Here is a 23097-nt window from a genome sequence, read left to right on the forward strand (position 1 = left end):
AGTCAACACATGGCTTTTTTTTCTCGGGTAAAGCAAGGAAACGACACCTTACCTGGCATTTAGGTTAAAAAAAATGAAATAATGGAGAGCACGTTCCTCGAGGTCGAAAAACAAAGGTCTTTATGACCTGCTTTTAAAAGGATTTAAAAACGAAAGAAAAGACGAGAGTCGGCTGTTTTTGTAGGTCTATATAGCCTATTGTAAGTTTCTAATTTAAAATGTTTATAGGCTATAAGTTATATTTAAATGTTTTGCCACTTGTGTGAGCTAAATCTAAAATATAGGCTATATAAATATAGGCTAAAGTAATGAATTGAATAAAACGTTTTTTAAATGTAGGCTACTACGTTAAAACGTGACATCTATGAAAGTGTAAACAAAGAGAATTGCAATTCTGACAAGCCATGTTCAGTAACAACTTTTGGATTTGAAATAAAAATAAAAATAATGAATAAATGCTGTGTTTGTGGACACAACCGCGGATCAGTTGCGCGCTGCAAACGCAGCATATATGAAAGCACAACAGCGCGTGCTGCTCCTGCACCGCATACGCACCGCAACACGCACCGCATACGCACTGCAGACGAAGTATGTGTGAAACGGGCGTCAGTCATCAACCTGGCAGGACGAGTTCGCTTCTTAGTCCGTAAGAGAAAATTTGTTTGACTAAAGCTAAAGAAAAACTTGAACATTAAGATGTAATGTGAAACAACTTAACATTATTCGTTTCATGTGATTTTAACCCCATTTCTTTGATATGTTTAATGCCTATACTTGTTTGAAAACAGTGTTTACTCTATCTTTACAAACCGTACGTCAAAGATATTCTCTAACTTGTTTTTATATTTATGAAAACATTTTAAATTATTGAACTTTTTACAAAGTTTTATGTGAAAGAAAAACTTTAACTTGTTTTTACATGTTTTTGTCTTGATTTAACGACATCCTTTTCAATGTTTTAAACGTCTCAAAGTTCAAATGTATGTGAAATACTGTCTTTGTTTAATAAAAAAACAAAAACTATTCTTGTCACTTGTCACTGTTATCCAAACACAGTGTCTGACATTTTAAAACGTTTCAAACACATTTGTTTTTAAACATTCTTTGATCGTTTTCGAACTTTTTAGAAAAACACACAAAGTCACAAACAGTCATAAATTCCTTTGAATAGCAGGGGGAGGATAATAAAACAGATGGCCAAAACAGGTGTCCGGAACAGGTGTCCGGAACAGGTGTCTCGAACAGGTGTCCGGAACAGGTGTCCAGTCCGGTGGGAGGGAGGGAGGGGGGGTGGGGGGGGGGGTGTAATGTTAATTAGGGGGCCATAAATCACTCAAATATGGCATATAGTGCCCTCTATAACTCTCTAATGCCAGTCTAAGCTCTCATTTTCTCAAAGGCAGAGCAGGATACCCAGAACTCAGTTTACACCTATCAAAATTTCTAGCCACTTGGGGACCATATACAGGCTAGGGGAACTAATATTAATGTTAAAAAACCTCATAAAATGAAAATGTCATGCCATGGGACCTTTAATGTACTTTTTATTGTTTTATTAATATACGTTTTAAAACATTAGTTATATAAACCGTTTTAAATGTCCTTTAATTTGTCCATTTAAAAGTGATTTATTTATATAGATTTTCATGTTTGAATTATTAAATTGATAAATTGATTCTTCATTTTATTTTTAAGTGTCTCTCCTGGTCCTCCATATCTTTCTACCTCTGAACGGAAAAGGAAAAATCAAGCCGAAATCTCGCTTTTAGTGTTTCTGACATTTTTTTTAAACAATTAGTTTTTTTATTTTCTGTTTTTTAATTGAAAACGGATTTGGAATGGACGGAAGATACCCTGATTGTAGGAGGGTGTAGCCAGGCTAATATTTAATAAGATTAGGGAAAAAAATGCCCTTTATAAAAGGTAAAAATATCATAAATATGCAGATTTAAATACATCAAAGCTGATTGAACAGCGAGAATATATTGCTTCAGAATAATGCTATTTAACTCTGCAGATCACCCTGATAGATAACCAGAATTGGAAGTCAGAATGTAAACTGGGCCACAGATGGTAAGCACAATTACATTAATCCAAAACTAGCACCCTCTAGCACCCCCGTAGAACCAAAGGGGGATTTTTTAGAGCTCCTCCTTGAAACTCAAATGATCAACCAGAGATCTAAACAAGAACAAAGACATTGTCACTATATTTTATTCAATTTGGAATTTACAATTGAAAAAAAAACAAAAAACCAATGTCAACATAAAGAAACCTTTGAAGCAATTATTATATTTAACCCTTAAAATAACTCAACATAAAAATGACATAATAGGAAAATAATGTTATGCATAAAGGCTTGTTTTTAAATTTAAGATCATACACATACATGAAATAATAACTAAACTGTTAACAGCCCATCACCAACTCTTACCTTATCAATTTATTTTACTGATAATGAAAAGCAATTACATTTATTAAAGGAGGGAAAGCATATACAGAGTTCAAATGGTCTGTGGAAAGGTGCTTTGCCATAGCTAAAGCCTCAGATTCATGCAGCAGCACTAAAAGATTCACCTGTTAAACAATACTAAAATAATTTAGTTCCATTATTGAAACCAATAATTCTGCTGAATTACAACATGTAGAGGTTGAGAATAATTGTGTTATAATGAATTAAGCCATTATGGCTCCTATTAGGAAGGGCATAGTGAAATAATAGCTCCCCTTTATATTATTTAATGACTATTAGATTACAAGTTTTGTTATAATTTTAACAGGTTCATTAAGCTGGTAAACAATATGAATAATCAGAAATAAACCAAAGACAGAAGATCTGTAATGAATTTGTGGAAGAAAAATTTGGATGAAAACATTTTACATTCCTTATCCTCATTTTAGAACTCATTTATGCCAAGCCATTTTTCATTTAATTATCTGTCAGAGGAAGAATACGGTGAAGACAGAGACCTACAAAAATAAACATTACACAAGTTAGTACAAACAGGGATATACAATCTCTTCCACAAATTAGAAAGTGTGCTAGAGTAAAATCCACTTACCCAATATCACCTACTTGGAAGTTACTTGTGCCAGCTGTTGGTCTGAATTTTCAGAATCAGAATCTTTGGCTAAAAGACAAACGAGGTTACATTAAAAGACATGTCTTCCTTTTGAACAAATAGTTTCTCAAGAGATCAAAATGCAAACAATCTATGACCATGTTTACACTTGGCATTAACATGCAACGAGTATCCAGATGTTGATCACATATATTTAAAATACAAAAGTGTAAAGGTGCTTGTGATTGGAATGTTATCTGATCTGCATCATATCCTGGCCCAGAGATAGTTAGGGGTGCTTTTCCATTAGATCTCAGGGCAATCTAAATGTGACCTAGCCATCATATACAGTATGTACTATCATAAAAAAAAAAAGATCTAAAAAAAAAAAAGATATTTTCCATCTTTTTTGTTTTCATTTAATGAGACACAAAATGCTCACCCCTGTGACTGAAGAGAGTTTTTTAAAGGTCCCGTTCTTCGTGATCCCATTGTTGAAACTTTAGTTAGTGTGTAATGTTGCTGTTAGAGCATAAATAATACCTGTAAAATTATAAAGCTCAAAGTTCAATGCCAAGCGAGATATTTTATTTAACAGAAGTTCCCTTTCAAAGCCTACAGCGAACGGCCGGCTTGGACTACATCCTGGTACTTCCTTCATAAATGACGTCAGTAGAACAGTAGAACAGACTAACCTCCGCCCACAAGACTACGCGAAAAAAAAGGGGGCGTGGTCTTGTTGCTGCCCCACGTGGAGAAGACGTGTCGCGTGGAGAAAAGGAAGTGTTGCGTTTGAGTGTGTTTGTCGCCATGTCGTCGAGACGCTGTTATTTTCATCCCGGAGTCAAATCACCTTTGTTTGGCTTTCCCAGGGACGCTGTAGAGATCACTAAGCGCATATATCTCCCGTTAAGAGGCGTGACCTTTCCACGTGCGCTAAGCTGCTGTCGAATCACAACACAGGAACCGTGCCACGTTTGCTAAGCTGCGGTCAAATCACAACACGGGAACCGCTGACACAATCAGAACTCGTTACGTATTTCTGAAGGAGGGACTTCATAGAATAAAGGAACTCATCAGCCGTTTTAGGAGAGTGAAAACAGCGGTATACAGATAAGTCAATTGTGTTAAAAATACTGTTTTTTTTACACGCGAAACATGAACACATGTTATATTGCACACTGTAAACACAATCAAAGCTTAAAAAAAACACGAAGAACGGGACCTTTAAAGAAACCCTAGTATTTCACAGGAAAGTTGACTTTGCACTGGCACCAGTTTTATACTTGATATACTTGATTTACAGTAAATGTTGCATGGAACTCAGAGATCTGATTAATTATCCAGATACAGAAGCCACTTGATGTGGGCACATCTAAATGCAATGTGTCCTGATTGGCTAATACAATCTGCTCGATCATAACATGTTGTTTGCATTATTATGCCCAGTGTAAATGCGGCCTTCCTTAGGTTAATTCATAAGAAGACAATACTTACTGCTTGCCTTCCCATAGCCTGCAGAGAAAATAATTGTATTAATATTGTGATAACAGGTACCACTTTGCAATCAATTATAATGATTTTCAATTTAGGTTCCCTTGAAAAAAAAATTACTTGGATTGGACTTGGACTTCTTCCACAAAACAAACCCAACGATGGCAGCAAGGACAGCAACAGCAACAGCCACCACGCAGCCCACAATTATTGCAACGGTATTGTCCGAACCTGCAATCAAATAGTAGAACTATACAACCCCAAATCAGAAAAAGTTGGGACAGTATGGAAAACGCAAAAAAAAAAAAAAAGAAGTGACTAAATTTACTTTGACTTGTATTTCATTGCAGACAATATGAACACAAAATATTTCATGTTTTGTCTGGTCAACTTCATGTCATTTGTAAATATGCATCCTTTCCTGTCATTCAGACCTGCAACACATTTAAAAAAAAGTTGGGACAGGAGCAATTTAGGGCTAGTAATGAGGTAAAATGGTTAAATAATGATGTGATTTGAAACAGGTGATGTTAACAGGTGATTGTAATTATGATTTGGTACAAAAGCAGCATCCAAGAAAGGTCTAATCCTTTAGGAGCAAAGATGGGCCGAGGATCGCCAGTTTGCCAACAAATACGTGAGAAAATTATTGAAATGTTTAAAAACAATGTTCCTCAAAGAAAGATAGGAAGAGATTTGGATATTTCACATTCAACAGTGCATAACATAATTAAAAGATTCAAGGAATCTGGAGGAATTTCAGTGCGTAAAGGACAAGGGCGCAAGCCTAAGCTGAACAACAGTCAGTGCCTTTGGCAAAGGTAACCTGCACTTCTGTGAAGGCACCATTAATGCTGAAAAGTACATAGAGATTTTGGAGCATAATATGCTGCCTTCAAGAAGACATCTTTTCCAGGGACGTCCATGCATATTTCAACAAGACAATGTAAAACCACATTCTGCACACATTACAAAGTCCTGGCTGCGGAGGAAGAGGGTACGGGTACTTGACTGGCCTGCCTGCAGTCCCGACCTGTCTCCAATAGAGAATGTGAAGAGCAAAATGCGACAACGAAGACCCCGTACTGTTGCCCACCTTAAGACTTGTTTGCAGGAAGAATGGGACAAAATTATACCTGAAACACTTCCTCACTTGGTGTCTTCAGTCCCTAAATGTCTTTTAAGTGTTGTGAAAAGGAATGGCAACATTACAAAGTGGTAAATGCTTTACTGTCCCAACTTTTTTTTAAATGTGTTGCAGGTCTGAATGACAGGAAAGGATGCATATTTACAAATGACATGAAGTTGACCAGACAAAACATGAAATATTTTGTGTTCATATTCTCTGCAATGAAATACAAGTCAAAGTAAATTTAGAAATCACTTGTTTTTTTTTTATTTGCGTTTTCCATACTGTCCCAACTTTTTCTGATTTGGGGTTGTATGTTAAACTTGACAAATGAGTTAAACATGAAACAAATGATTCTGGAAATGCACACAGTGCTCTTATTTTCATACTACAATTTTTTTATTCATCTTATACACACATACCTGGGTTGGACCGGATATCTTTCACAGTGACAACGATGTCCTTCGCTGCTCCCACGTGCTGAACCACACATCTGAAGGCCTCTTTGTTGTTCTTCCACTCCTCAGGCTTCAGGGTGATGGTCTTCTGGAAGGTTCCATCTATGTTTGGCAAAGTTGTACCAACCGCTACATCCTCATAATGGTCCTCTTCGTTTTTCTGCCAGGTCATCATTATGTTGCTGGGGTAAAACCCTGTAGCTTGACATAAAACTGGAGAGGAAGGGTCCTTCTGCAGAAGAAACACCTCAGGTGCATCTACAAGAAGGTTTGGGTGGGGACAATAATGAGGATGGGAGAGATGAGACAGAGATGAAATTTCAAACAAAAAAAATATTTTCTGATACATTAGGTTTGATGAAACCAATGGTGACAAATAATTGTTACAATAATACAATTTACAATTAAGACAATCTAACTGTGCATAGTTTTTATCAGTCAAACAGAATTGTGTTTACAGAGTACCGGGCTGATACAATGAGCATTTTTAAGGACATTTTAGTATGAATTGCTTTGTTTTTACAGTAATACTTACAGTCGTAGTTTTACTAGTAAATATGGACTAAATTTAAAGAAAATTTTGTCAATAGTAAAGAATTGTGAAACAAAACAAATGTAAAAATTAACACTATCACTTTCCAATAGTTTGATTGATGTTTCATGCACATGATTCTGCTAGTTAATACATTATTTCTCATTTTCTGTTGATGTAGTCCTTCTGATAAATAGCGTTATCATAGTGTAAAAGTAATTATTAAAGTTAGGACTATGTATGGCATTTTCATATTCTGTTCTCCTTTTATTTTTATGAAAGCCAAGAAAAGTTAACTTTTTTGAACTTCTATACAGTGAGTAAATGAGATGTATTATCAAATGTTTAGAATAATATTTGTTTCAGAGCCAGCTAAGTAAAAAACAAACAATAAAAGGTCAGTGACTATTAAAGCAACTGATATTTCTACCTTTTCTCTCCAGAGTGTCCTTGCCATAACCCACATACTTCTTCAGCCACTCGATGCATTCGTTTTCTAGATATGACTTCCGATTTTCCTTTTGAGCTTTATCGTCATCCCATTTGGTCTTGGTAATGAAAGCTTGTGGACTGGCAGCAATATAAGTCAGGGTGGTCTTATCAAAGCTGATGAAGTCCTCTCCATCATAGCCATACTGCATACGTCCTAGAGTGCTGCCATCATCATCCAGCTCACAGCCGTACATGAACTGGAATGTGTGAACACCTGAACAGAAAACACATATCACAATTACCATTCCTGCTTTCCTCTAATACACACATAAAAAGTCATTTTCCCCATCTTCTTTTTAGGAACAAAACCAAGCATCCTAATAAAGATGAGTATTTATACAGGGACAATTGGACTGAACTGATTGGTACTGTAGATAGTAACATATTCTATGATTCAAAATAACTGAATAGACGAATATGTATTAACATAATAACCATTGGTAGACGCAAACCGGAAATAGCAGGAAGAGGAGGCGGGAGCGTGATCTTTTGTTTTGCCATGCTTTGTTTTTTTGTTTTTTTTCGTGTTTTGGGTGTTTGTTCTCATTTCATTTTTGTTAGCTCCTTGAGAGTATGATTTCTGTTTGTGAGCTAATTTGTCTTTTTTCTTTTGGTGGTTTGACCTTGCGTTATTTTGATACGTTGAATCATTATTTTCTTTCATTGGATTTAAAAAATATATATTATATTCCGACCAGGGTTTTTTTTCATTTAACCTCCATTTGCTCTTGTATTCTTTTTGCACCAGCACAGTCGATAACGTCTCCCAGGGTTAAAAGATCCGGGAATCTATTTATTTATTTTATGTTGTGTTCCCTCATGCCCTTACCCATCTTTGGGATGTAACAGACACCCAAAACGGTACGTTTGATCAAAGTTGTATTCATGATGTCAGAGTTACTTCATAAAGAAATTGACATTTTTTTAAATAAAAAAAGCAGCTATGGTAACGTATACACCACATTCAACAGATGTTTTCAGCTGTCTTGGCTGTTCCTCGGTCTCTGTGTGTGAATACACCAGACTAAGCCTGTGTGTGCTTCCCTGTGTGTGGGATGCTGTGACATTTCTAATGTCAAATCCGTTTTTAGTGACTAGAGAAAGAAAAACGGCTTTGGTTTACAGTCGGAGTAAAATAATTGCTAGATGTGCCATAATTCAGCTCTGTAGACAACATCCATCAGCAGTGTAGAGGAGAGAAGATAGAGAGGAAAGAGTTGTGACCAAAGAGATGAAGGGGAGAACACAACACACAGACACCAGCCAACATTGCTATGCAGTTGCTAGGGTATTCTGGGTGGTTGCTAGGATGTTGCTATGTGGTTGCTAGGGTGTTTGTATGTGGTTGCTAAGATATTCAGGGTGGTTGCTAGGGTCTTACTATGCAGCTACTAGGGTGCTTGGGGTGGTTGCTAAGGTGTGGCTATGCAGTTACTAGGATATTGCTTATACATATCATAAGCATGTTTCAGTTACCATGCTAGCAGATAGATAGATATATAAATAGATAGACATTCCCATAAATCACTGCGTTACACACCACACTTGCATTTCTTATAAATCATTTAGTTTCTTGTTATTTTTGTTATAAGTAATATACATTAGTGTGTTTTGTGTTACATTTTCTGTTGTTTTCTGTTTATTGCCTTATTTTAGTGTGATGTGTGTTACTCTGATGATAAACTCTGATTCATCATGTGGCTTTCTATTGTGCTACCTGTATTATTGTAGTGGTTATCTGGACATTTTAAGGTAAAACGGCAGATTAAAAGTAGTAAAAGTAAGTATATTAAATTAACATTATACCACTTAATGAAATATATACGGTTATAAGTTGTAAAATATACAGGCATCCTGTATAACTGGAAACATTGTCACAGTAATTTTACAAGGAATTTCTGGTAACCACAGCTGCCAGTTTATTACCATAAATTAGAATTTTTTTTACAGTATATGTGTCACATAACAGTTAGTGTAAAACTCACGAAGACAAAGGAGAATAAGAATACTTGTATTTAATGACAAATGATAGGAGATTAGACAGGTAACTAAAGCCCTATTCGGATGGTAATTGTTTCTCACGTGGAAGTCCGTAAAAATACATTTGCATGCAACTCCGTAATAAAACTCGTGCATTCGAATGGTGATTTATTTATGGTGGAGGAATGAGTTTTGTGATCATGCGCACATGGGAACGCGCTGCTCACGCGGTAAGTAACATGATTGAATGCTGTAAAAAAAAATTCAAATGCTTGGAATAATATATACATGATATTTTGTGATCATGCGCACCTGGGAACGCGCTGCTCACGTGGTAAATAACATGATTGAATGCTGTAAAAAAATGTCAAATGCTTGGAATAATAAGAATAAATGCACATAATTTAATAATATCCTAATTATTATTTTATTATTTAAATCTGTTTACAAATAGGACGAATATAGACGCACGTTATAGTTAAAATGGTTTTCTGTCTTGTATTTTATCTCAAAATAAAGTATGTAATTTTATTCCACATGGAAATGAGCATAATGCTGATAATTTAACGTATAGGTATAACATTAATTACTGCCGCAATAACGGCCCATTTTAAATGTTAACTAGTTTTTCTTCTCTTTCTTTTTTGAGCGGTAATAAAAGATTATTCTTGTAAATACTTTCCAGCATTTTAGTAATAAAACTGTAGGCTAGATCTTTAAAATGCATCCAAATTACAGCGAAGCGCAACGATATGGTGCTCTGCAGGTCAAAAAGGATATTACAGTGAATTTTGAAGCAATCTCTTCTTGAACACTCAGAGATGTGGATTCGGATGGCAGTTAAATTACCACACAACCTTGGTGTTTGTCTAAAAACAGTATTTAAGTCGGAAAATACCTTACGACCCCACGAGAAACAATTACTGTCCGAATAGAGCTTAACACAACTTTACATCGATGAGAACAAACAGAGAATGAGGGAGAACACATGATATAAATACAGTAGCAAACAAAGGGAACTAATCATTGATGAAACGACATGTGAACATAATGACTAATTATCCAGACAGCAAAACTAGGTCACAGGGAACACAGGACACAACATACATGTTACAGTATGTCTATGTAAAGTCCCTATAAAACATGGAAACCCAACGTGTGTGTGTGCTTGTTTATGTGATTTATGAGGACACAAATTTGTATATTGACATGGGTATTACACTGGTATTACAGCATAAACATAGTTTATGAGGACATTCCCTGTGTCCTCATAATAAAAATAGCCCTAAAAACATACTAAACAATGTTTTATTAAAAATAAAAAAATGCAGAATGTTTTCTGTGATGGGTAGGTTTAGGGGTAGGGGCAGTGTAGGGGGATAGAATGTACAGTTTGTACAGTATAAAAACCATTACGCCTATGGAATGTCCTCATAATGTAGTTGCACCAACGTGTGTGTGTGTGTGTGTGTGTGTGTGTGTGTGTGTGTGGGGGGTTTTGCTTACAATAGGGATCAAATGTCTTAACAAAAACAGTAAAACCTGAAGTCACACATCTCAGATTTATTAATAATTACGGGTTTGGAACGACATGAAACTGAGTAATTGATGACAAAACTTTCCTTTTTGGGTGAATTGTCCCTTTAAGTTTAGGTTTTAGGCTATAGAAAATATCATTGGCTCAGTAAAAAAACAATAGAATCCAATGGAAAGTCAAATACAAAACGTAATACACATAATGGCGTGTATCTATTGATTAAACGGTCACTGCAGATTTCTGTGACAGAAATGAGTGAATTGTTGTCATTTCTATCAAACACAACAGTCAGAGCGTCTGCTAACAGAAACCCAAACCCTGATGAGGTTCAGAGATCTGATGCTATGGAGTTCGACGGACAGCTGTCAGCGCTGAGAATGACCGATCACACTGAGACCTTCTGATCAATAACAAACAACTAATCAAACTTCATTCTGCTTCTCTAATAAGAGCAAAGCAGCCTCACGTGACGTCTGACGAATCACATCTGATCCTGAGCTTCAGCAGCGGCTAAACCAATCACAGGAGAGCAATCTTATTCTGAGGAACCACGACACAGACGGAGACGCAATATAAAACACGCTTGACGTCGTAAAGCTCCTGTGATTCATATAAAATAGATTGTTTGAAGAATCAATCATGAGTTCATTCAGCAGGACGTCCTGTCACATCACTTCAGCTCATCTGAAGCATCTCAGCTCAAACGGTTTCACTTTTTCTCCTCTGCCTCTAAAACAGAACTGAGTGATTTGTGAGATTCGGTTCAGTCGGTTGCTCTTCCACTGACGCTGACAGACGCTGTGCTGAAATACTCTGACCGTGTTTTCTAACCGCCGAATCGACAGCGACAGAAATGATTATTTAACTGAGATGCGAGTTCATCGTCTGAATTTATTATGATGAGAGAGAAAGACAGCGTGCTGCGGAATAACACAAAGACAATAAACAGACGACATGATTTCTACCGCGATGTCCTCGCTGGATGAACACGACAGCAAACGTCCTGCGCCATCAGTGTAATCTGACTCACGGATGAACGACTCTGATGAAGCGCTCCGAATGATCGGTTTGACTGAATCACTCACCGACTGAATCGCTCGGAGCAGTCGTTGACTCATTCACTGCAGCGGGTGTCATGCGATTCTCATCACGTCCAATCAAAATGAACCGGGAACTGTGACTGTGTTGTGTGTATTTTAGCCGTGTGCGAGTTAAACCAGTGAAGTTACCGACTGCTTGTTGAAGACACACATTAGGAAGAACGTTCCGTCATAATAAATGCGACTTAAATTTACAAAGAAACGTTGCCTGACGTAATATTGTTTTTGTTTAGTGTGTTTGCTGATTCTAGTTAGGATCGATTCTTTTTTTTAAAGAATCGTTAATGGATCGGTTAATGAACGGGAACCGTGTCTCAGAAACAGAATTGTTAAATTCTTTCTGATTCCCATCCATTCTCATCTATCTTCCTTCTTTTACACTCTTGTATCTCTTCACTATTTAAACGGATCGTAACAGTAGAAAGGACAGTTTTCCTGACAGCAGAGAGCAGGCGTCTCTGAAGAAACCTACTCTGGTTACATGATATTAAAACCAAACCAAAACTGCATTTGATTGATCGCAGAACAAAACTAGATATTTAAGGTTCATCGCGATAAACTCTGATGCTGCCTTCACAAAGCCTCGTCTGAAAGTTGAACAAAGTTTTAATAGTTGATCATTCTGGAGCTCCTATAAGAGTGACAGTCGGTAGTAGACTCCAAAAGAGTCGATTCCTCGACTTTGAATAGCCTCAGAGTCGGGGTCGACTCCAGCACAGGAATCGACTCTCGGTGTCGCCTCTGTTGCTGTGTCCGAAATCGCTCACTTGTTTACTGATTCTCTAATCCCTATAAAGTGCATGGCGGTTGAGCGCACTATAAGCAAGGAGCGAATGAAATGAAGCGAGGAATTCAGACACTGACGTAATACGCCGCGTCAGAGAGCTGTCGCAGAAACTTTGTCGCACGCACATTTATTTGAGTGCTTACTTTAGAAATGGAAAACAGTCACAGCGACTTTAGTTTGTAATTCTACATAGGCTTCCTCCATGCTAGCTTTAGTTTAACTGATGGTATATTAACGCAATAAATATAGATTTGGTTTTCCATGGTTAACCCTGTGTTCATAATCATTAAACTAACCATAAATCATAAACTCACATCAAGAAGAAACACATCAATAAGTGTGCATTATTGCGTGCATTTTAGTATTTAGTATATTTAACTCACCTTTTAAGACAATGATCATGTGCGTTTAGCGCCGTCACTCGACAACAGCTTTTTTTCGTGACTTTTTCCTCCGTAAAATTAGGTATCGGCAACAGCTAGGTAGAAGCGCTGATAGCCACTCATCAAGTCATCGCTAAATTGGACTAATTTGGACGGTCACGCTAAAAGTGAGTGGTTTTAATAAGGGGATTTTAAGGATTTGTGTCGGGGGGAAATAATTTAAGTGTGTAACAACTGCAGTTTTGTCTTATTTCTGACGCTGTTTTGATGTAAATTAAATGGAGTCGATTCCATAGACTCTTACAGTGGGAGTCGGGAATCGGAGTCGACTCCAAAAAAACCTGGAATCGAACAGCCCTAACAGTCAGATGTTCAGATGTGTGGCTGCATCCGCAATCGAATACTTCTCTACTATATAGTATGCGAAAAACAGTACGCCAACAGAGTAGTACGTCCGAATTCATAGTATTCGGAAAACTGTAGGCGAAAAGTACGCGGATGACCTACTACTTCCGGCGAGTTTCTGAAGTGTGCATACGATGGACACTTTACTATCCCATGAGGCCACGGGAGACGATTTATGAATGAGGTGATGGGGCGCAACTGACGCTGGTTAGGTCACATGATCATGACAACATGGCGGATGTAGTACGTTCGGATTACATTCATACGACATTCATTCATACTATATAGAACATACTTTTTTTAACGGTTGCGAAGTTCGTTCAAATTCAAATGTAGTACCTACTCACATAGTACGCGATTTCGGACGCAGCCTGTGTGTGTGTGTGTGTGGTTACATTTTAATTTTTTGACAGTTGGAGTTTCAGTTGGAGTTTTAACAGTCTTGGTTGTTTGAACGTTCTGTCAGTGTTCGTCTGTTGGATTTTATCTGTTGTGGGAAAACCGTTCTATCTATCGTAAATCAAATTCATAATCTTAAATAGGATATTATACTTTTTAAGACTCTTCACACTGTTGAAGAGCGACTCAAATGTACCACAATAGCAGTGTAAATCAGCGTTATTTAATCTACTCCTGAAGGACCATCATCCTGCAGATCTGAGCTCCAGTCCTACTGAATCCCAGCAGATTCAGCCGATCTCCGACTCGGGACGACTGGACAATGACAGTCGGGTGTGAGAGAGCAAAGCTGGAGCTGAGCTCTGCAGAGACACATCCACACACTCTGAGTTCAGCAGATCAACACATCAACATCAGTGTTCCTCTGAGCTGTGTGTGTGTGTGTGTGTGTGTGTGTGTGTGTGTGTGTGTGTGTGTGTGTGTGTGTGTGTGTGTGTGTGTGTGTGTGTGTGTGTGTGTGTGTGTGTGTGTGTGTGTGTGTGTGTGTGTGTGTGTGTGTGTGTGTGTGTGTGTGTGTGTGTGTTTGTACACTTCTGATGAGCAGAAGACACACAACACATGTAGGGGAAAGCGAGGTTCTTGAATCACAGATAAATAAATGAACAGCATTTCTTATAGAGTCCATCCACATTGAGTTTTTTCCAGTATTAACTGAAGATGTGAGAAACTGTAAATACAATAATGAAATACTGACACATACAGTGCCTACTTGAGGTTTATCGCTCTTTTCGAGAAAGCAATACACACTAATAATGGCCTCTAGATTAAGTCATTTATCATTAATTCTATTTTATTTTATCATGTATTTTAGTATTCTTATAAAAAAATTATTGTATTAATTATTATAAATCAATAATTAATTTATATTTTAATAATTTGGGTTCAATTGGTTTGCTCTAGTTTCAGCTCAATATTATTTAATCATGTATTTTAGTATTTTTTATTAAAAAAATATTGGATAAGTAAGTATAAGTTATACATAATTGGTGTATAACCAATTATAAATGTAAATTTTATCAATTAATTTTGGTTGAAAAGGTTTGCTCTGGTTTGTTCTCAATAGAGCTTATTCACAGCAGCCACCTGTGATTGTTAACGGGAATGAAAGCGAGGCCATGAGGGATAGACATGAATCTCTTCAGTTGTTCTGATATTTAAGGTGATTTCGGATTGTTCTGCTGACAAAACACTGCAAAAATATCTGTTCAAGAGATTTCAGTACTCAAAAAACTCCAGACAACATGAGCTGTGGAAATTATAATTGATGTAGGACTAGGAGGCAGAGATGTTCACAAGTCTTTCATCTGGAGTCCGAGTCAAGTCTGGAGTCTTTATTCACGAGTCCGAGTCGAGTCTCAAGTCATTTTATGTCTTACAAAAAAAAAATATCATGTTCAAAAATCTGGCCGGGTCATAGATATGTATACATTGAATCCTCATTCGAGCGATCCACGCCATGATCCACACAGGCACTAATGAGGTATCTATGTATATATCTATGACCCGGACAGAATTTTGACCTCACACACGGGAAGTGAAGGCAGTCTGCAGAGCTGAAGCGTTCGTCTGATATGAGGTGATATATTTGCATAAATACCGCTCAGTTTCTCTCAGAAACCGATCGTTTCGTGTCTTAAGACATCAATGTGTCGTCACGAGCCGCGGGGTTTAATTTGAAGTTGTCTGTCCATGTTTTTTTTACTCTAATAGAATTAGACCCCATTGACAAGCATTATATGAGTGACACACAGCAACGGTTGGAGTTAAAAATCTTCATTTGTGTTCTACTGAAGAAACGAAGAAACCTACATCTTGGATGCCTTAGGGGTAAGCAGAAAAACATAAAATTTTCGTTTTTGGGTGAACTATCCCTTTAAAAAGCTTTAAGTTTGAAGCTTTGATGTTTTTTTTTTTTGAAAATGTAAAAATGCTGAATGTTTTCTGTGTGGGTTGTGTTTAGGGTTAGGGGAGAGAATATACAATTTGTACAGTATAAACATCATTACACAGTAAAAGATGTTTACAGAAAAACTCTAAAAACATGTTAATTGATTAACTGTAAGTTACATTACCATACACACTGAAAAACTATTTTTACTAATTCATTTTACTGTAAATTACTGTCAAATGTATGGTTTTTGCATTTAAAACCTATGAATTACTATATAATTTATGTAACAGTAAAAGAACATTCGTGACACATGACATCTTACATTTTTATAAATAATTTTCTTTTTTTGTTATAATATAGATTAGTGTGTTTTTGAGTTACATTTTCTGTTGTTTAGTTTATGTTTATTACATTATTTTAGTGTTGTGTGTGTTACTCTGATGGTGTTTTGTGTGTATGTGTGTGTGACCCTGTGCACCGTCTATATACGAGAATTGACCATGTTTTATGAACAGGCCTTTATTCATTACCACCTAAGGTGTGCATAATTTTCTAATAATTAAACGGCCCATCATCAATTATTCTTTACATAATATACTGTCCTTTTTCTTTTTAGTATCAAGTGAAATGTAGCTGCACAGCCTTTAATACCAAAGCTAATAAACGTGTTTCAAATCAAATCTTTTGTGTCAACCCAGATTATTAAAAATAATCAATCTTATGTGTATAAATATAATGCATGAAAGGACACAAAGAAATATATTAGCATGAATTGAATAAAATATTAAAAGTTTGTAAAAGGTAGAATAGTCATGCTAATCTTGCTTAGTAGATCAATACTCCTCTCAGGAATAACATCTGTTCATTTATTGAATTATTTGTTTACTTAAAAATATTTTTTTTTTTACTTGAATTTTTATTATATACAGTAGTGCTCACCTCCAGTCTGATTAAAGCGATCTTTGGCAACATTGATGTTGTTCATGAAGCTTTGTTCATCTCCAATTGAGATCTGAGTCTGCTGCTCCCAGTAATCTTCTCCCACAGATTTAGCCATCCACTCTTGCCTGGGAGTCTCTCTGCGAATGTTACTGTCATAATATGTGAAAGGCTGTTCATCTACAATTCCTACCGTCACGAACTGTGGAACATTTGGTAAGCCTGATGTTGCTGTGTAGAAGTATTGCAAGGAATGTTTTCCTGAAAGAAAAGAAAAAAACTCAATGCCTCTATAATGACAACAATATTTGAGTTTCCTCTCACTCTCTATCATCAAAAGATAATTTGGTAGAGCAATTTTTGCAGAACTGATGGCAGATTTACATTTATTGTGTAAACTTAATTTAAGAAACTAAACTAAACTAAAGAAACTTTTTTTCAAACTTCCTGATGCAACTCAAAGTGCACACTAATAATAACAACAATTTTTCATATATCCTGGACTGCCCTCTAGTGTCAAGAGCAAAAATACACTCTTGAAGGACATTATTACAGTAACCTCAATATTAATATCCTCCCCATTTAGAGTTTTTCCTCAGTCGCTTTGTTACATTTCTCAGATTAAATTGAAATTCTCAAAACTGTCTGTTGAACCTCCACATCATCTACCCTGTGCACATCAAAAAAGCAACTTCTCTTTCTTTTGAACAAATTGCCATCAAATTGCTTGATTAAATGTACAATTGTCTGTCATGTTGATCAAAATATATTATACTAATTGAATAGTCTTACTATCTGTCAAGCATATTTGCATTTATATTACCCTTTTTTGTAAATGTGTCCTGAATAGTCTATTTCGATCAATATCCCACCTACACTGTAATCAAAAATATTTTGTTTCAATTTCAAAAAGTGTTTGTTTGTTTTATTTTAAGTTTATTCAGCTTGAAATGTGTTAACTTGGATATTTTAGCTATCTCAAGTTAAATCCAGGACAATTACTCAAAAGTTTAATTGTGATAGCTAATTGTAACAACATTTTTAAAAGGTTGGATAACTTTGAACTGTTTAAAAACTGAGCAGCCTTGTGCATTTTCAATCATTGTCATCCAAGCCATAGTCATAAGGAAATAATAAAGTACACTGCTATGTTGACAACATGGCTAAACATTTTGATCTTGTTTGTGTCATTCCGATGACACTCATATTGGTCACTGACATAAATATTTACTTTGGAAAAATAAACTAAGGATTTGGGGCAAGTTACAAGCTTTTGTAATCCACTGCATTGCGCTGCTGGATATGAATTGTTTCAAGAAATGTTTTGCAAAATGTTAAAGATGATTTGAGAAATGTACCAAAGCAACGGTGGAAAAACTGTAAGTACTGTAAACTGTATCATTTGAAAGACTACAATTCATGTACCCCATCACTCAACAAATTTAGAATCATCCTAATTGTGAAACAACATAACAGAAAAAGTATTTAAAATGTTTTTTATTCTTTTTATGCATTTAAAATAAATATATTTAATAACCTAAAGATAAATAACAGAACATTAATTGATAATGAAATCTTACCAGCTCTTGCACTACACATAAAGAAAAAAAAAATGAAAAAAAACGTATGCATGTCTACAGTAGTATCCGCCTTGATTTAAGAAGTGTATCACTCGCAAACTGAAACGTTAAAAACTCAAGTACAAAGCATTTTAAGTAATTAATGACGACCACGCCTACAGTGGACAACGTGAACAACTTCGTACCAATAGAAATTGAAGATTTCTCTTCTAATTCATCTCTACGAGATACATGCATGTAGCCCAATAAAACATGTCTATCAACAGAAACACGTTGTGAGTAATCAATTATTTATGGCTATAGGAGAATTCCGTTAAGGTCTAGCATAGGCTATTACACAAATTCGTCCTCAATTAAAAATTCAAAGAAATTATTCTACAGGCGACTCCATGGCAATCAATGCATGGTTTCTATTTATTATTATTTAATATACAGGTTACAAATGCTCACGGTCAACTGATATGTCGTTGGTTATAATGGATGAAGCTCAAATACACATTTAAGTCAGTTCAGGCCACAGGTTTTTTTTCTGAACATTAAATCTGTTAGTCCGGTCATCAAAATTAAATTAGCCTAAATATATATATATATATATTTTAAAGTCAACTTGTCTTTTCAGCAAACAGAAATAGCCCATATTACTTTTTTAATATTTTAAGTAGCCTATTCATTTTAAATCAGTGACAAGCGCAACATTAAAACCTAGATTTACGGTATTACTAATCGGTGTCAATATAATTAACTTTGTGAATGAAATAGCACTATACCATCAAACCATGTAATGTAGCTACTCACCAGCATAAACGAGTTGTATCCCGATGATCAGAAGAGCTACGGACTGCATGATTACTTTTTTAATTACAGACATGCGTTTTTACAGATTTAAATTGTCGTGTTGCGACGCCTCGACGCCTGTCTAAAACTGGTCAAATATCGCAGCGCGAATACATATATCTCCTGAAGCAGCAGCCAATAGATATTCTGGAAAGACTCGACGTCATCAGTCTCTAAGATGAGATTCAAACACTGGGTTGTTTGACGAAAGCGAAATCAAAATAAATTATTTCAATGCCTTTACCACCATTGAGGGAAACATATCCTCCCAAATAGGTCGTTCAAATGTTTCAATCCCATTCCCAACTGTTCTTTTACCATCTTTGAGGGATTCAAAATGCTTGGCATAGCCTACCCATCAGTCATTTTTGAAAATATAATTTTAAACTGGTTTTGTTTTTCAAGCTGAAACTACTTTAATGTAGCACCTCGACTATTATGTGTAATAAGCCTATTAATCATTAGACAGGCTACGTCTATAAGTCTCAGTAAATTAATAAAATCTCACTTTAGCTAATCTCAAATAGGCATTGTTGCACATTCTGATTTTTTAATACAAAAGTAAACAAAACATTCACAAATAAAACACAATTCTTATAAGGTTTTGGCTCAAAAAATAATTTATGTAGGCCTATGTATTTTCTAGCAGATGTTTTTTATGCGCTGGTTTCAAAACAAACTATATTTTAAACAAATAATTGTTTGAAACCAACACACAAAATGTGAACAAATTAGTTTGAAACCTCTAGTTTCTAAATTAGACTATTTTTTTCCTCCAAACTATAATTCCAGTATCACAATGTTTTTCTTTAGTTTTAAGCTACATACACTATATGACTTAATTACACAATACTATTTCAAGTAATTACAACATTTGTTGCCCAGTACATACAGAAATTATAAATTTGAGTGAAAATTCACTAGCTTAAAGGTGTCTGAATCTTAATTCATTAACCTGCTTTTGAGTTTTATGAATTTATCATTTCATGTTGGGAAGTTGGCCTATGAACGGAGCATAAAACTAAGACAAGATCTTGGCTAGTGCGTTAAAATTTCAAATGCATCAGTATCTAACCATTTCTATGATTACAAAATTGTTTATGATGAATCAGTTTGAGACAGCTAATTTTCCCATTATGGAAGAGACGCTGTACTGAATCTAGAATTTTTTGTTAATTATGCATGATAAACGTTTATGATATGTCTCTAAAGTGCAGCATGTATGCAGTAGGCGTTTGATTAGCCTATATATGAGAACTATAAACCTAAATTTTAAACAAAAGACAAAGTTTTGCAAAGAGGCAGACCAAGTAAACATTCTTCAGTGTGACACACCAAATTACACTCTTTAAAAAAAACACACACACACAAAACAAAACCATATATATATATATATATATATATATATATATAATATATATATATATATATATATATATATATATATATATATATATATATATATATATATATATATATATATATATATATATATATATATATATATATATATATATATATATATATATATATATAGTACAAATCCACCAACTTGTTGTGAGCAAGTTACACAAGGTAGTCTGTCACAAACTTCACCACTAATTGATACATTGGAAAATTATGCAAATGTATATGATAAATACAACACATGCTATACAGGTTTGGTTATCTGTTGTTACCATAGTTAGTACAAGATACAATAAGAAATGGTAGTCCTATAATTTCCCTGTGTCCTGAACTGCTCTCTGTTCCGAGAAACCATGTGATATCATGGCAATCCAGCCTCTTATCACAGTATGGCGAGTTTGAAATGTGTGTTGGCTTAGACCGCCACCTAGTGGAGACTATTAGCTACTAAAAAGGCTACAAACAATGCACGTTTTAGAGAAATGTATTTGAGTTTAATGTGAGGGATCACAAATAAAGCATTTATGTATGTTACATAGGCCTACTACATTACATGAATGGCCTGAATTATATGTTGAGCTAAAGAGCAGTCAAGACGCATGCGCTGTAAACAGTAGAGTACTGCACTAATGTTTTGGGGGGAAACCCGACGAACTTTTAACACACCAAAGCACATCTATACTCAAGCAAAAGCAGCGGTGTCTGAGATTTCGACCATATACAAGATTTCTAAAATCGCATTTACATTGTTTTGCGGTGGTAAGTGTTGTTAATCGAGACCACGTGGTCTTTAAAAAAGGTGTTTGACTAAATGAACGCAATATTCTCTCTTTTATATATTGCAGCTTCTGGTTCTGGATGTACGGTTCTGGAGTGCTGGTTTGTACAGGAGAAGCCCGGTGTTATGGAGGGGGGATTCTCATGCCAATGAGTTGTGGCAAAACGTGTGTTATAGGGTGGGGCGGAGCACTAATTATACTCGTGCTTAGCAAACTCAAGTTGATATCACTTTCCGACTACGCCACCTTGGGAATTGCACCCAAGGAATTAAGTGCGCCCTCTAAAGGCACGCACAGGTTCGAATCACCATTTGAGCCAGAGACTTAAAGGGATAGTTCACCCAAAAATGAAAATTTGACATTTATCTGCTTACCCCCAGGCCATCCAAGGTGTAGGTGTCTTTGTTTCTTCAGTAGAACACAAATGGAGATTTTTAACTTCTTGCTGTGTGTCCCTCATAGAATGCATGTCAATGGTGACTAAATCTATTAGGGTAAAAAATACATGCACAGACAACTTCAAATTAATCCATGCGGCTTGTGACGACACATTAATGTCTTAAAGGGGTGGTAAAACATTCTTTTGAAGCCTTGATTGTGTTTGTGGGGTGCACTGTAACATGTGTTCATGCTTCGTTTAAAAAAAAAAATTGCATTATTTTTCATATATTTGACCTTTATTCTTCACTGCTCTGTCCCTCCTTGTAAAACGGTCTGATGCTTTCCGGGTTCTATGAAGCCAGTCCCTCAAAAATACGCGATGGGCTCAGATTGGTTAGCTGACCCAGTGTGTTGTGATTCGCTAACCGCCTAGTGCACGTTTATCGGAAACGTCACGCCCCTTACCTTTACCGGTAGACTGTGCTTTGGGGAGTATTAGAAACAATGGCATCAATAAAACCATACCAATTTGAGCCCGAATCAGACCCAGAACATTTTAGTGAAGATGATCGAGCATAACCTGTTCAACCTGTTCAGTCCTCAAGAGTAAAGACTGCGGATCTATAGTGATCGCTACTGAATGGCACTTTTGTATTTTTAGAACGATTATAGCCAAATATCTGTGGCAAGAACTACTAACCCAAAACGAACACTAAACACTGGCTTTACTAGTAGCCAAATCACACACAGAACCATGTTAAGCATGCCTGTAGATAAATAATACATAAAAGCTCTAATCAAAGAATCATTTACACTAATGCCAGGTTCGCTGTTGAGATTTTAACGTTAGTGTTTGTAACGTTAGGTGTTTGTCGGATAACGTTAAGTATGAATGATCATTTAACAGACTGGTTTGCAGAACAGTGTTGTCATCTGTTTACTTCCTTGCTACAGTACAATTAACCTATTACAGGAAAACACATTGACGAAAAATAAATCAGACTTACAGGTTGTGGCCCGTAAACAGCTTCTGTTTGTAAATCCAGCTTTCAGGACAAGCCGAGGTGCAAATCCGGCATTGAACTCGCAAAGATTGTGGATGTTTTCCTCCGTGAAATGTGCAGCGCGCGCGTCGTGCATCCACGCACTGGCAGTGTATTGCTGCGTCCCAATTCGCATACTATCCGTACTAAATAGTATTCGAAAAAAGAATTAGTATGTCCCAAATCTTAGTGTGTTGAAAAAAGTATTCCAAAGATTCCCTGATGGTTTACTATTTCCGGTCAGAATCCGAAGTGCAGATCCATGCGCACTCTAACGGCTGATAATAGGCTTGTTTGAGATGAGCAAAATCTGCGCAGAACCGATCACCGGTGATCAGCGCGAGATGCATGCCGGTTAGAAAAGTGTCCGAGGGCGGTCCGCCTTGCTCTGATGTCATGCCGACGTATGTCCAAAAACTCTCGCG

At 36.1% G+C, this 23097-nt stretch overlaps 1 protein-coding gene across 1 annotated transcript; it reads right to left on the reverse strand.

Annotated features, from left to right (window-relative positions):
- Window positions 1-2196: 2196 nt before the first annotated feature.
- LOC307133383 (class I histocompatibility antigen, F10 alpha chain-like) lies at window positions 2197-19187 on the reverse strand. The gene is made up of 8 exons (XM_079828450.1): window positions 19024-19187; window positions 16649-16909; window positions 7106-7381; window positions 6108-6401; window positions 4677-4787; window positions 4560-4577; window positions 3063-3131; window positions 2197-2970 (listed from the first exon to the last, which is right to left on the reverse strand). The coding sequence occupies exons 1-7, from the start codon at window positions 19094-19096 to the stop codon at window positions 3073-3075; spliced, it is 1092 nt and encodes a 363-aa protein (XP_079684576.1). The 5' UTR covers window positions 19097-19187; the 3' UTR covers window positions 2197-2970; window positions 3063-3072.
- Between the last annotated feature and the right edge of the window lie 3910 nt (window positions 19188-23097).

Source organism: Gobio gobio (genome assembly GCF_949357685.1).
Source record: "Gobio gobio genome assembly, chromosome: 11".
NCBI lineage: Eukaryota > Metazoa > Chordata > Actinopteri > Cypriniformes > Gobionidae > Gobio > Gobio gobio.